Source organism: Schistocerca serialis, chromosome 1 (assembly GCF_023864345.2).
Source record: "Schistocerca serialis cubense isolate TAMUIC-IGC-003099 chromosome 1, iqSchSeri2.2, whole genome shotgun sequence".
Taxonomy (NCBI): domain Eukaryota; kingdom Metazoa; phylum Arthropoda; class Insecta; order Orthoptera; family Acrididae; genus Schistocerca; species Schistocerca serialis.
The window spans coordinates 550,362,382-550,377,806 of record NC_064638.1 but is presented as its reverse complement, the minus strand read 5'-3'; the positions used below and the strand labels follow the sequence as shown (position 1 = coordinate 550,377,806).

Below are 15,425 nucleotides of genomic sequence, written 5' to 3'. Positions count from 1 at the left end.
CTGACATGGGTAAAAAAAAGAACACACAAATTATCGTTTCCAGAGCTAGAGGTTTCTTTATTCTGAAATTAACTAATAATAGTGGGGGAAATACGAGTTATTAAGCATGTGGGAATGTCACCCCAAAACATATCAGTTCTATTCATGTGTGCAAAGCTTCTGAACAGCAGGGTGGATCTGAAATGAAATATTTTTGTTACTGCAATAATTTTCTATTACTTCTGCTGCAACATATCTGTTGGTAAATGTGAATGTTATTTTTCTACAGTTTCCCACCACCATATGTGCACGATGATTTCTCCATATCATGGCTCTATGATGAAATTGACAACCAGTGGCGACAGTGGCTGCCCTCATCAGTATCACATACGGTTCGACGAGGTGCTTTTTACAGTGTGCTAGTACGACCTGGTTTTCGTGTGATTTCCTTAAATATGAACTACTGCAATAACAAGAATTGGTAAGTGAGAGGCTTGCATCATAAATATTGGTTGTGTATGTACTGTGAATATGAATTAATGTGTTTCACACAATTGTGTTATTTCACACAAATGTTTTGGTAAAATAAATGAAGGACTGTACTTGTTTAGAAGGTGTCCTGTCTTCAATTGCTAAAAATCTTCCAACAAGTGTCTCCATTAGATGAAAACCAGGGACCTCTCACTTTTCTATTATTTGGCATCAATGTTTTCTTGTTTAATTCATGTTTACTTTGTCTATTCTATAGAACTTTTGCCACTTTTAAAGAAAAGAATTCTTTCTTAATGGCCAACTATCATTTTGGTGATGATGATGATAACAATAACAATAATAATACTGATAATAATAATAATTCAGGACCATGTTCATTAATTTAGGTGGCTACTACTAAACAGCACTGATCCTGCAAAAGAGCTGCAATGGTTCATTTATGAGCTACAGAGTGCAGAATTTAATGGAGAGAAAGTACATGTCATTGGTCATATCCCTCCTGGACACAGTGACTGCCTTAAAGTTTGGAGTCGAAATTATTATAAAATAATTAATAGGTGAGTATAGATTGTAATTCTTACATATAATTTATAGTCAGTTGCACTTGAGGCATGTCCTGTTAGTTTGCATTCTACAACAATGATATTGTTACAGTTCATTTCAGACTATAACAACAACTTAAACAGCAACCCACCAAGGCTATCTCACTGAAGAAGTTGTGTCTTCATAGTTTTGAAGTTTACTGATAAGCAGAAGGACAGAAAAAACTAATATTTGTTCCTCTAACAGACCAAAATTAATCACTCATTATAGGGTATCCGTAATAATGATTCACTGGAATATGCTCTTGCCTACATGATTCTTGTTATGGTAAACTTTTATATGCTTATAATAGGATGTTTAAGAAATTTCAATTCAGTTAGCTTTGTGCATTAAATATTTTGTTCCTGGGCTGGGGAGATGAATTGCGCCCAAAAGAATATTAATTGTTCGCATAATGCCAGATTTATTCTGTTTCAAATGTGCAGCTTCAGATTTTTGGAAGATGCAGATGTTTACCTGCTGCAGTTGTTATTACTCAGATAGACATGTCAGAATTGCAACAAACATAAGAAGCAGTTCACAAGATGACATGGTAATAGGTGACCATATCCTGATAGTGACTCTTGCAGCTAGAAATCCAGTCAGGAAACATAATAAATTTTACTTGTAACTGATATATATTTTGTCTTCATTTTCTAGTTAACATTTAATGCATGTTTTATGTTTCTAATTTCTAAGATGTCATGTGACACAAATTACTAAATTTAGCCAATTTATAATAGTACTTATGTAGTAGTGCAGATGTACTGAAGTATCCATTTCACTTTTTTCTCCCTAGATATGAGTCAACAATAACAGCACAGTTCTTTGGGCACACTCATTTTGATGAATTTGAACTCTTTTATGATACAAATGAACCTGGGCGTCCTACGAGTATTGCATATATAGGACCGTCAGTGACACCATATTATAATTTGAATCCTGGATACAGAATATATTATGTTGATGGTGATCATCCAAAAACAACAAGGGTAAGACAATTGTAATTTTAAATCTTATACTTAGGAAGTGCAGTAGACCTCTATTACAATAAAATAGAAAAAAATAGATTGCCACTTACCATAAAGAAGACACGTCAAGTTACAGACAAGCATGATTAAGAGACACTCACATGTGCTTTTGACCACAGCCTTCGCCAACAAAGAGAGACACATACATAACATTCATACACACACACATGCTCACACAAGCAAGCACACATCGTGCATAGACAACTGCCAACTCCAGAATCTGGGGCCACAATGCAGCATCATGTGCAAGCAGCAATCTGGAGGGGATGGGGACGGAAGAAAGGAAGGGAAAGGGATAATAGTGTATGGGTGGAGAGAGAGACAAATACTCTCTGGTGGAGTGTGCCAGGACTATACTCCAACAGGCACAGCATCAGGATGTTATGGGGGGAGGGAGATGGGGAAAAAAGGAACAAAATAGGAGAGAGGGGGAAAGATGGGCTGATGCATTAGCAGAGGGCAGCAAATAAACAGGATGGGAGGTGAGAATGGGGACATAGAAGGTGGAAACTGTTGGGTATAGGCTGTGGGGACAGTATGTTACCATAGGCTGAGACCAGGATAATTGTGGGAGTAGAGAATGTGTTGTAAGGATAACTCCCATCTGCGCAGTTCAGAAAAGCTTGCAGTGGAGAGAAGGATCCAGATGGCTCAAGTAGTGAAGCAGGCATTGAAATAAAGTGTCATTTTTCAGCTGAATGTTGTGCCACAGATTGGTCTCTTTACTCCTGGCCACAGTTTGGTGGTGGACGTTCATCCTGGTGGACAGCTGGTTGGTAGTTATACCAATATAAAAAGCTGTGCGATGATTGTAGCAGAGTTGGTAAGACACATGTCTGCTTTCATTGGTGGTTTGGCCCCTGATGGGGTAGGATAAACCTGTGACAGAACTGGAATGGAAAGTGCTGGGTGGGTGGATTGGGCACGTTTTGCACCCGGGTCTTCCACAGGGATATGATACTTGTGTCAAGGGGTTGGGATTGTGAGTGGCATAGGGATCTACTAGGATGTTGTGGAAGTATGATGGGCGACAGAACACCACTTTAGAAGGGGTGGGAAGTACCTCAGGTAGGATGTCTCTAATTTCAGGGTATGATGATAGGTAATCAAAGCCCTGGCAAAGGATGCGGTTCAGTTGTTCCAGTCTGCGGTGGTACTGGGTGACCAACGGGACACTCCTTTGTGGCTGGTTTTTGGGGGTGGTGGAGAGGATTGGGGTTTTGAGGGGAAATGTCACAGGAGATCTGTTTGCGGACTAGCTCTGGGGGACAGCACCTGTCTCTGAAGGCCTTGGTGAGACCCTCAGCGTACTGAGCAAGGGAGTTTTTGTCACTTCAGATATGCCATCCCTGGGTAGCCAGGCTATATGGGAGGGATTTTTTGGTGTGAAAGGAATGACAGCTGTCAAAATGCAGGTTGGTGGTTGGCAGGACAGAGGTGTGAATGGAGCCACCAGAGAGGAGAAAGTCAACATCTAGGAAGGTGGGACACTGCGTTGAGGAGGACCAAGTGAAGCAGATGGGACAGAAGGTGTTGATGTTGTTAAGGGAACAATGATAGTGTTTCTTTGCTCTGGGTCCAGATCATGAGGATATAATCAATGAACCTGAACCAGACTAGGGGTTTGGTGTTTTGGGAGGCTAGGTAGGCCTCCTCTAGATAGCACATAAAAAGGTTGGCATAGGAGGGTGCCATGTGGGTGCCCATGACTGTGCCATGGATTTATTTACAAAAAAATGGCTCTGAGCACTATGGGACTCAACTGCTGAGGTCATTAGTCCCCTAGAACTTAGAACTAGTTAAACCTAACTAACCTAAGGACATCGCAAACATCCATGCCCGAGGCAGGATTCGAACCCGCGACCGTAGCGGTTTTGCGGTTCCAGACTGCAGCGCCTTTAACCGCACGGCCACTTTGGCCGGCGATTTATTTACATACCTTCCCTTCAAATGAGAAGTAATTGTGGGTTAGAATAAAGTTAATAAGGTGCATGGGGAAAGAGGTAGTGGGTTTGGAGTCTGAAGGATGTTTGGAAAGTTAATGTTCTATAGTGGCAAGGACATGAGTATGAGAGATGTTGGTGTATAGGGAGGTGGTGTCAACAGTGACTAGTAGGGATCCAGGACTTAAAGGGCTGGGATGGTGGAGAGTCAGTGAAAGAAGTGGTTGGTGCCTTTGACGTGGGAAGCTACATTACGGGCAGTTTATTGCAGGTGTTGGTCAATGAGTGCTGAAACTCATTCAGTGGGAGCAAAATAACCAGCCACAATGGGGCGTTCAGGATTGCTGGGTTTGTGGACTTTGGGGAGCATGTAGAAGGTGGGTGTGCAGGGTGTCATAGGGATGAGGAGGGAAATGGATTCAGGGGAAATGTTCTGGGAAAGGCCTAAGGCTGTAGGTAGGTATTGGAGATTGTGTTGGACTTCTGGGATGGGACCACTGTGACAAAGTTTGTAGGTGGGGAGTCAGACAATTGGTGGAGGAATTAGGGTAGTTTTAGTTGGAGGGAGTGGCGGCAAAGAAGTGCTTCCATTGCTGGGATCGGGAGAAGGAGAGTTGACCTTTGACAAGTCCATAAATTTTGGTGTAGGGCTAAAGGTGAGGCCTCTGGATAGGACTGAAACTTCTGTAGAGCTGAGGGTTTTGGTGAAAAGATTAACAACAGTATAATGGGAATTTTTTGGCTCTCGATTTGGTGGAAGGTTAGTAGTGAGTTTTGGGGGATGTGGGAAGTGGAAAAGGTCAGCTAGGCAGGTTTCAGCTGCTATGAGGGGAGGATGAGGAGGAACACTGTGGTTACATACCTGTCTGCAACTTGACATGTCTTCTTTACGGTAAGTGGCAATCTATCTCTTCTTACATTGTTTATATTCCTACCTGGAGTTTCAATTGTTAGGCCTCTATACAGTTTCCTATGCAAAATAAAAGGAAATGAAACAGAGTTTCATTTCTGTCTGTTTGTATCATAAAGTCTTCTGTGGTTCTTCCTTTTCTTCTTCTTAACTCATTGGAGACCAGCCACTTAGAAGAATATCAGACCTAGGAATCCAGACACTTATGCTTTTATTTAACACATTACAGGCACATATGATATTGATATATTTTCTAGAGTAATACGTACTAAAAAGGTTGAAGCTTCAAGATTTATTTTTTTTATTTAATTTAGTTCTTTGTTGAATAACAAATTTTAAAATAATGATGACAGGAAGTAACTTATTCTTCCAAAAACAATTTGTGAGGTGAGTTATCGAGCAATTTCTTCCCCTTGAGCTTCAAAAATTTCTTGCTCACTCTGAAAACATGATGTATTTGTAGCAGAATTACAGCAAAACTGTGAAACCTAACACAGACACCTGCGAAATTAGGTCAATGTGTTTGTATTGGCTCAGCCATTAACAACAGCTGCTGTTACATTCACTAATGTGTCTTTTGTAATAATTCTAGTAACTGACAGCAAAAGGCAGCGCCAAACAAGAGATAGTAGTGGGATGTCTGTACATTGTTGTTGTATGCAATGAGTCCAGTTTTTGAGTGATAAATGGCTTGCATGTCGAGAAAATTGCACCTTGACCTAGGCATGCCCATAGTCTTTTTAACATAAAGTTGTGGTCCAAGTTATGCACAGGCTTATGTCTTCTTTACATTCCTACACAAATTATTTTGGTTCCTGGCTTTGGTGATACATGCTCCTTTTGTCAGGCCCATTGTCTGTGTGTCCCTGTTGATACCTTTCCAACACCTCCTGGCCCCTACTGCCTCCATGGGTTCTTAGAATGCTACTTGTGGTAGTCTTTCCTCTTCCATCCTAATTAGGTGTCCTGCCTTTTCATCATCATTTGGCCAATATTAGTTTGCGAGTACATGTCTGCCGGTTCTTGGTTTTTTAATGTCTTCCATACCTGTGACTGGGTGTCCCTCTGGGGGCCAAATAATTTCCTTAATATATTTCTCATGAAGACTGCCAGTATTTGTTCATCTGTCTTTCCCAATGTAAATGTTTCAGAGCCCTACAGAGCTACTGAGGGAATTACACTAAGGTATAGTCTTCCTTTAAAACTTCTCAAAACTTATCTACTGCATAGCATGTGACATAAAGCAAAATATACTCTACTTGCTGCTGCAATCCTTGCCTTAATCTCAATTTTCATTCTGTTCTGCTTAAATATGCTTCCCAAATATTTAAATATGTCTATTCTTTTAAAAGTTACTGCATCAGTTGTAGGTGGGGTACCATCATAGGCTGCTTTGTTCATGAACATGTACTCAGTTTTCTCCTCATTAATTTGTAAACCTGCTTTCCTTACAATATTTCTGTAAGAACTCTTCATGAACCACAAGACTTTGCTGCCACTTATTAGAACAATATCATCCACATGTGCAATCTGATTTATTGTGTTATTATCCAGTTTTATTCCAGCTTGGTTTAATTTTGTTGTTCTCGGTCTGCCTTTTCCAAAATTAAATTAAAAAGTATTGGAGATAAAGTGTCTCCTTGTCTAAGACCAGTTCTGGCTTTAAAATGTTCTGACATTCCTGTAGTGACCTTTACTTTGCGACAGGTTTCCTTTAAACACATCTATACTAGTCTTAGTTTTTGTGGCAAATGAAACTCTTGAAAGACATTGATGGTTGTGCCACTATGTAAGCTGCTGTGAGCTTTTTTGAAGTCAACATAAACCATTTGATTTCTCAGTTACCTGTCTGAGTGTAAAAAGCTGGTCTGTAGGTGATCTTTTCCTTCTGAAACCAAATGATTGTCCCCTGCAGTTCCTTCTGCAATAGGGATCATTCTCTTCAGTAGACACTGAGGTAGAATTTTGTAGCTTACATTAAGGAATGCAGTACCTCTACAATTATCACATACCAGGGATCATTTTTAGTATATGGCAGATTACAACCACTTTCCAATAATCAGGCAATCTCTCATGCTCACAAATATTCTTTAGGAGTTTTGTAATTATTTTATCCAGTATGGGCCCTCCATTTATTACTAGCTCTCCTGTATTCTGATCTTAACCTTAAGCCTTATTTTTCTTTAGATCTTGGATTATTTGCAAATTTCTTCTTCTTTGTGGGTCTCTATTACGCTGCCTATCATGTCTGATGTCCAACATGGAAGAGACTCAGCAGGATCATCAGAGTTAGTACTTCTTCAAGTACTCTGCCCATCGCCATTCTGCTCTAGTGTCATTTCTGAGGATCTTCCCCTGTGTGTCATTAATAAATCATAGTTTTTTATTATGTTTCTGTGTTACTTTCTTTACATTTTGGTCTTTCTTTGTCTATTCCTGTGATAGATACAGTTTTCTTCGGTTTTTTGTTTTAACTCCTTGCATTTTTTCCTGCTGTAGTACAGTTGCCGTTTCCATCCATATTCTGATCTCAATGTCTTTTAACTCCTATCTTTTATGTTTTCTAATCATCCATTTCTAGCCAACCTTCGCTCCTCAATTGTTGCTGGCTATGTTGATGGAACCACACCTTATGTGACCTCTTTCACTTTCCTAGAATTTCATATGCTGCCCTGTTTACTTAATTTGAAACCAGTTGTGGTTGATGTCACAATCTCTTACATCTTCCTCACATTTACCTAGTTTTCTGCTGGTGTTGACTCGTATTTTCTTTTAATCTGTTTCTATCATAAGATGTAATCTGCTTAGCTATTCTACACACCTTCTTAAATTTGATATTCATCGTACTGATCACCAGGAAGTGGTCAGTGTCACATTCTGCTCCTCTACAGGATCACATTTCTTTGGTTCTGTTTGCATACTGCTTCTGGATGTATACATAGTTGATCTGATGTATGGTGCCATCCATATCCCTTTACATATGTTTTTATGATGAAACCGTGTACTCAAGGTACAGATATTGTTGTCAATTATGAAATTTATTAAATGAATGCCATTGTTACTACTCTCTCAATGCAAAATAAATTATTGATCAGTGTTTTATAGATGTGTTCTTGACCCAATCTGGTATTAAAATCACCCAAAACTATTTTAGCATTATGGTTTGGCAACAAGTTATGCACCTAGTCCAATTCAGTGGAAAATTCCTCCTCTATGAATTCCTCCTTATTCTCACATGAGATGTGTGTGTTGATCAAGTATATATTACTATTTCAGAAAACTATTGTAATGTAGAAGATTCTGTTGTTAATGGATTTAAACTCTTTCAATGCTTTTATTACGGAGTTATGTACATAAAAACCAGTACATAATTCAGGTTGCTTGCCACAGTCTCCATGCAGGATATTCCCATTGTACCTTTCCATCTAATCTCCTGGAGAGCTACAACCTTCAGCTTGTATTTCTGTAACTCCCTGGTCACATTCTGCACACTTCATGGTATATGTAGACTCCTTATATTCCAAGTTCCAAAGGAGAAGCCCACTTTCTGTCGCCATGTTCGATTCCAGTTTAGACACTCCTGGTACTGACAGAGTTCTGGTCAATTTTTTTTTGTGTGTTTGTGTGTGAGCAGGGAGGTGACCCACAGCATAATTCATTTATTCTTCACAATTACAGCCTATTATCTGAAAAGTTAAAATAGACCATACAAATTGTATTTTCTTGGACAGTAATAACCTGCAGGAGCAGTGGGATTATGTTTGGACACCCATCCTTGGAGGCATTGCCTTCTCCACAGCTTTTGACCCACCCATTCTAGTTTTGGTCCACTGCCAGTATTTTATTTGCTCAGTACTCTCTATATCTAGTGAGTGTTCCTCAATCTGCCACCTGAGAAGTCATCTGCTGGGGAACTGGCAACCCTACCTAAATGTACTGATGTCATTCAGCCACACAATGAAAGTTATGTATGTATCACAATTTTTGAGATGTAAACCTATATCAGTTGCTGTTGAAAAAACTTCCAACTGATCTGGCAGTTACTTCAGGACTCTTATGTATTCTCTTTTTTGTCAAGGACTCTTGTAACATATATTAACGAGCTATATATTGTTCATTACAGTCAGTCATTGACCATGAAACTTGGGTCATGAACCTGAAGGAAGCTAACCTGTATGATTATCCAATATGGTACAAGCTGTATAGTACCAGGTCAGCATATCAAATGCCATCACTAACACCACAAGAATGGGACAACTTTCTCAATAAGTTGCCAACAGATGCTGCTTTGTTTGATCTCTATTACAAGTAAGTCTCTAATAAATTGAAAGACTTTATTGTTATTTTCATAATGTTGCCACTTGATTTTAATGAGAAACAAAACAAACTGCTATTCTGAGCTACAATAAATAAAGGACCTTCTCATTCTTAGTTTTCCAGTTAACACGAATAACTGAAGACAGACTACAAACACTTTCATTAGTACTTAGAAGCAAGGTGAAGTAAATTATCCAAGCCTTTGGAGAACAGTTTCAGATGATGGGTTGGTAGATGGGAAAACTGAGGTGATGATTCTGGCTTTGTTTGTACTGATTGGGAAAAAGTATTAAATTTCTATTTTTATATGCTACCATTGGTAATTAGGTTTCCACTTTTTCATTACTGTCATAAATTATTATCACTTATTGGATAAAAGTGTGCGGAGTCAATGTTATCTCAGTGCATAACTTTTAAGAACCAAAGAGGAAGGAAATCTGTCATGATAAAAAATTTAAAAACTGGCACTAATATCCTTTGTGGACTGGACAAGACATACATTATCATCAAGAAATTAAAGCTTGCTTGAATTGCAGATCGCATTAATGAAAGTATTTTCAAATGATTGAATTTTTTTAATGAAATTATCAGTTTCAGCTTCTCAGAAATGTATAGAACTAAACATGTGCACAAAAAGCATGCAGTGGGATACATTGACTGAACTTTGTGATCTTTAATTATGTTTTGTTCTATTTTCATAGTTAGACATTTTAATAACAACTGAGTTTTCTTATCAGGCATTATTGGAAAAACTCACCTGTGAGGCCATCATGTGATCCAGAATGCAAGAAACGCATGGTGTGTGACCTGAAATCAGGCAGATCACATGACCGTCGCAGTTTGTGCCAAGAGCTGGAAAGCCGTATTGATTCAACAACAAAAACAGGATGGCGAGCATGGCTCTACAATGGCCTGGCCTTATCGTACGTCAATTATTTGTTAGGCTTCTTCTGGGTGGGGGATGCAGCAACATCTGTTTCACCCTGATTACTGGTGTTCAAGATAGCATGGGTTCTGGGATGCAGCAGGTGGTGGGGGCATTTTGCCAATTTTCTAAGTGATTCTTTCATTGAATTCATTTTAAGTTTACATCTTATAACTTGTGATAAGTGTAATGTATGACATAAAGCATGTAACTGCTTGCTTGCATCAGTTTGCTTGCTGCATACACCAAAAATAATGTGGGTGGTGGCATGCAATTTTCACTTGTACAGCAAAACAGACCAATGGATTTATGTGAAATAATGGACTGTAACATGTATTACATAATTATTTATGGCTGTGACTGAATTAACATATTCGTTCTGATGATTCAAGAGTAATATTACTTTTCTTAGTGGTTATTAAAAGCACAGTGTTGATGATAGCAGAAGAGTGAAGTGCTAGGATGGATGCTGAATTAGCTAATAATAGTACATAATTATTGTCACTGATATCTGTTAAGCTATTTTAAGTAATACAAAATGTTCTAAATGTAATGTTACATTTAATGTTTATGAGTTTTAGAAAACTTGAGTTATTCTTGTTTATTTACTGTAGGCTGAAAAATGTTGTAGTCTGTAGATTAATAGCATCAGGAAGACATACATTTTTCATTTTTGAGTTGAGGAGGGGAGACAAATTGAATATTAGCTGAGTGCATGAAGCTTCATATAGTTACAGTCTTCTACTAATAAGTGACACATCAAAAATGACCAAGAATGTAACAAATATCTTACACAAGGTCAATGTGCATGTCAGTTTTTGTGTACAGAAAATTAAGAAACATTTTTCTGCTTATTTCTTCATTCAAATTTTGTTCATCAATTCCATTACACTACTGTAATGAAGTTACTGGTAGAAATTTTTTTGTGTCACTGTTTATCTGAGATGCACTATCATTGTTCACTCTCAGTTGTGTTTTAGCTGCTCCTATTCCTCTGCTTGGAAGAGGCCACAAAATAGTAGTAATGTGAAAGCACATAAAAATATATGAACATGTGTAGCTTGTTAAATAATTATCAGGGTATGCTGTATGTTAGTTGCTAAATGAGACTGTGACTTGAAACAACTTTGTTTCATTCCTACATTGTTTTGAAACATGGCTGGTATCACTAACGGTGTTCTGTGCATTCTGTTTTTGACTTAACAATGTTTATTTCTATGGAAATAATATTATGCTTAACATACGGAGCACAGGATTCTTTAAGAGACTGACAACTCCCACCGAACTGTTGTGATGGATCAGTCATAAGCTGAGCAGTGAAAATATATTTCTTCCAGTAGCAGGATAACATCTGCAGGCTTTATGTGGTATGCCAATTGAGGTAAATTTTAAGTAAGTAGATCTATAAAATTCAAACCATGGAAAAGGAAAATATTTCTTCTAAAACATATATCATTAAAAAATGATTAGATATTCAAAGATAAATGAATAATTCATAATCTTTCAGCAGCACTTCCCATTCATGAAATGTGAAAACAACATAACCATGTTTTTTCTGTGTAAATAATTAGACTGCATGCAGTGTAAACATTTTATTCACTATTAGCCCACTGAGGAAATGGTCTGAAGCATGTAATAAGTTGTATATATCTATAGGAAATTAAGGAAACATGTGTACATGATGAATATAGAATTATGCTACGAATCATTTCTCACTCACATACATAATCATTATCACTTTGCACCAGTTCATTTAAATGGGTACTTTATTTCTTGAAACATACCCAATACATTTGAACGAGCAAATGTATCTTTGTTGTAATCATTGCAATACTGAACAGATAACATCCTGTGTGGCTATCATATGGACAGTTTGATTCTTTTGGGGTAACAGCCACTAGTTACTCAATGTTCCCTTATTTGAGGGATGTGAAAAATCATTTGCTGCATTAATTTAAGGAATTCTAATGTTTTTTTTTTAAATGAACTGAATGTTTTCAAGCATTTCATTCATAAACTATTTATTTCCTTATTATTATTCAGTCAACATAACCTAGCAAATAAATTAGTGAAGCATAACTACTCCAAGCTCTGAGGATTTAACAAAATACTCATGCTCTTTATATTAGTCCAAGGATTTTCGGAAAGATCTGGGCATCTTTATCTCCTGAAAACATTTATTTTCTTTGACAAGAATTGTTCATTCCACCTTAAAAATCTACTGTTGCCTATTCTTTGTTGAAATTTCTGATATTATTTACCAGTCATTTCCAGAACTATGGTGTTGCATGAAGCATAATGCATACTTAAATTTGTGTTTATAAACTGTGCTCTTTAAGCATGACTAAACTGTAACCATTCAACCCAGTCTGCGCAAGTCAGTGCATGATTACTGTGATCAAAAAGGTTTTTGCAACTGTTAATTCAATATCTTTCTTAATTACATAATTTTTTGGGTATCTCAGACACAATTATTTAATAATTCTTATTGTTTTTCATTTTTAAGGTGCAAGATATTTAAATTCTTGAAAAGGCTCTTTTGGTAAGTCCACATGATACACAGAAATCACCATTTGCTTTAGAGACAGATATTCTTGTAGGCTTCCCAGTAGTGATCATTTGGCTAACATTCCCATGCGGTATTTTGAATGCTTATAAAATAGCATTTTTGGTTTGTACAGGCTAGACAAAGTTGTGTGTCAGTAATAATTTATAATTAATAAGAAACTGAAGGCTGTGATTCGTCTTTCAACAAAGAAAACAATTATAAATTTTAGTTTCTGTTGTGAGACATTATAAATTAGCATAAAAATGTCAACAAGTGTACTTGAAAAATGTACGTGTAATTTTAGCTAGTTACATCATTAAGATCAAAACAGCCAAGGAAATTTTTGTTGGCAATCTTTATATTCACCATTCTCCATGGAGTTTTTGGTTTGAATGTAGATAACATGTATAATTTGAAGAACAGTTAAAGGGAGAGTATGTTTTTTGCATTCAAGCCAGAGCATTGTGTGATACTTTGGAATACGTTTGGCCCCTCAAGGTATTTGGCAGATATTTTGGCACAGTGCAGAGTGTTGCATGTTACTAGCATTTTAGGAACAGTATGTTGGAATTTACAAAGACTATTTTTATCTTGAAGTACATGGTGGAGTGTTTACTTCCTTATGCAAATGCAGTATTATATGTTTTCAATGGATCAACAAAGACTATACAAAGTTTGTAATCAGTGGTACTGCAAGTCATGAACAAATCTGACAGTACCAGTATACAAATTCAGAGAAGTTACCTCAGTTTCCTTTAATATTGTAGTTTTGTGCCTTACACAGATGTGTAAATATTTTTGTGTTGACTGAACAAACACTAAAGGAAATCCTTTAACATCTCACCATTCTATAGAATGAACAGTCTATCTAATTTAATGTAATATCAATGGTAAGGTTCATTAGAGCTTGTGAAGAATAATTATGAGATGAAGTGCCCATCTGCACAGAGAGTTTTGTGATAATAAACTGTAGTTATAATTAATACAAGACATAAAATTAACCACTCACCATATAGCTGAGGCACTAAGCATTTAACAGGCACATAATGGTAACAACACACAATCCTGAGGCATTGAATGGCGGACAGGCACACAACCAAGACTGAAAATGTTGCTGAATTTTATGACAATGTTCTTTACAGCTAACAGTATTATGAGAAGGCAAGGTGCTACTCACCACATAACAGAGATGCTGAGCCACAGATACGCACAACAAAAAGACTGTTGTGCCTTTCCGCGACTCAGCATCTCTGCTATATGGTGAGTAGTAACTTACCTTCTCATAATATTGTTACATTCCATCCTGGATTTTCCACTGTTTGATTCTTTAGAACTAACTGATATGAAATTTGTTTTTTATCTTAGTTAGCTCAGAAGAAAGACATTATTGAAAAACTCAGCAATGTTTTCAATCTAGTTTATGTGCCTGTCTGAACTACACAATGAGTATTCCCCCCATAGTTTCCAGTGTTATGGTAAATTGTATTTATGGTCACCTTTTGTGTATAGAGGAGAAAGTGTTACTCAATGCCTCTTTCAAAAAATGTGACTGAATAACTTACTACTTTTTCATAATATTATTTCAAAATAATATGCTAGTGAAAATTTTTTGGTGGAAATAACTAACAAAACTATACTGTAACCCACTAATAGCAATCACAATGAGTACCAAACTGATAAGTTCAAAATTTATCATTGCTATAGCTTGTATAATTTGTGCACAAAAATATCTGTTGTGTTCAACACTTTCAATTTTTATAAAATTTTTGTTAAAAAAGAGTATACTTTGCACACAGTACTGTAATTTTCCTAATAAAGGAAATAATATGTTCTTAAGTCAAGTTGTATGCATATATTGTTTATGATGTCTGATGCTATATTTTCTATTTTGCTTCAAGTGCAGTGAATAATTTAGTATCTATGTTTTTACTGAATTATTCAAGAATTAGGTACATATGCCTTTGAAGACAAAAATAAGATCCCAAGAACTTTCAATATCAGTTTATGTGCTTGGTGATGAGTATAAAATATGCAAAATTAATGTCTTAGTCACCAAAAAACAGACTGTTATGTAGTTTTTGTTTCTGGGAGGGGGGTGGGGACAATTTAGCTGTATGATATGTCACCTAACTGTGTTAAAAAGACTAAAATATTAAAAAAAGCGAGAAAAACTGATCCAAAGCTTAATGAGATAAACATCAAAACAGATTCAGTTAGGTTAGGTTAGGTTAGTGTTGTTTTAACGTCCCGTCGACAACGAGGTCATTAGAGACGGAGCGCAAGCTCGGGTTAGGGAAGGATGGGGAAGGAAATCGGCTGTGCCCTTTCAAAGGAACCATCCCGGCATTTGCCTGAAACGATTTAGGGAAATCACGGAAAACCTAAATCAGGATGGCTGGAGACGGGATTGAACCGTCGTCCTCCCGAATGCGAGTCCAGTGTGCTAACCACTGCGCCACCTCGCTCGGTCAGATTCAGTTAGTAGTTCCTACCAGTAGAAGTGCAAAAATTATGAAGTATTATATGCAGACATTGTAAAGTAACTACATCATGATCTGTATACACTGCTAACAGTTGCATTACCACCAAAGAGATTACAAAAATTACTAGATATCTGAAAATCAGTTAACTATATGGTCATGACGATATATTTACAGCTAAAATTTGAAACCTGGGAATTTCTCGCTTAAACTTGTGA

At 37.1% G+C, this 15,425-nt stretch overlaps 1 protein-coding gene across 6 annotated transcripts in view; it reads left to right on the top strand.

The window, feature by feature from the left end:
- LOC126475309 (sphingomyelin phosphodiesterase) overlaps positions 1 to 15,425 on the top strand; it is a 416,664-nt gene that overhangs the window by 371,582 nt on the left and 29,657 nt on the right. For 3 of the 6 annotated variants that reach the window (XM_050103095.1, XM_050103086.1, XM_050103102.1), the window contains exons 9-14: positions 269 to 460; positions 858 to 1,028; positions 1,853 to 2,045; positions 9,061 to 9,245; positions 9,992 to 10,177; positions 12,686 to 12,721. In XM_050103095.1, the coding sequence (XP_049959052.1) occupies positions 269 to 460; positions 858 to 1,028; positions 1,853 to 2,045; positions 9,061 to 9,245; positions 9,992 to 10,177; positions 12,686 to 12,721 (963 nt within the window). Of the gene's footprint in view, positions 1 to 268; positions 461 to 857; positions 1,029 to 1,852; positions 2,046 to 9,060; positions 9,246 to 9,991; positions 12,586 to 12,685; positions 12,722 to 15,425 lie in introns of all 6 variants that reach the window. The other 3 variants (XM_050103118.1, XM_050103127.1, XM_050103111.1) reach the window with 2 other exon arrangements.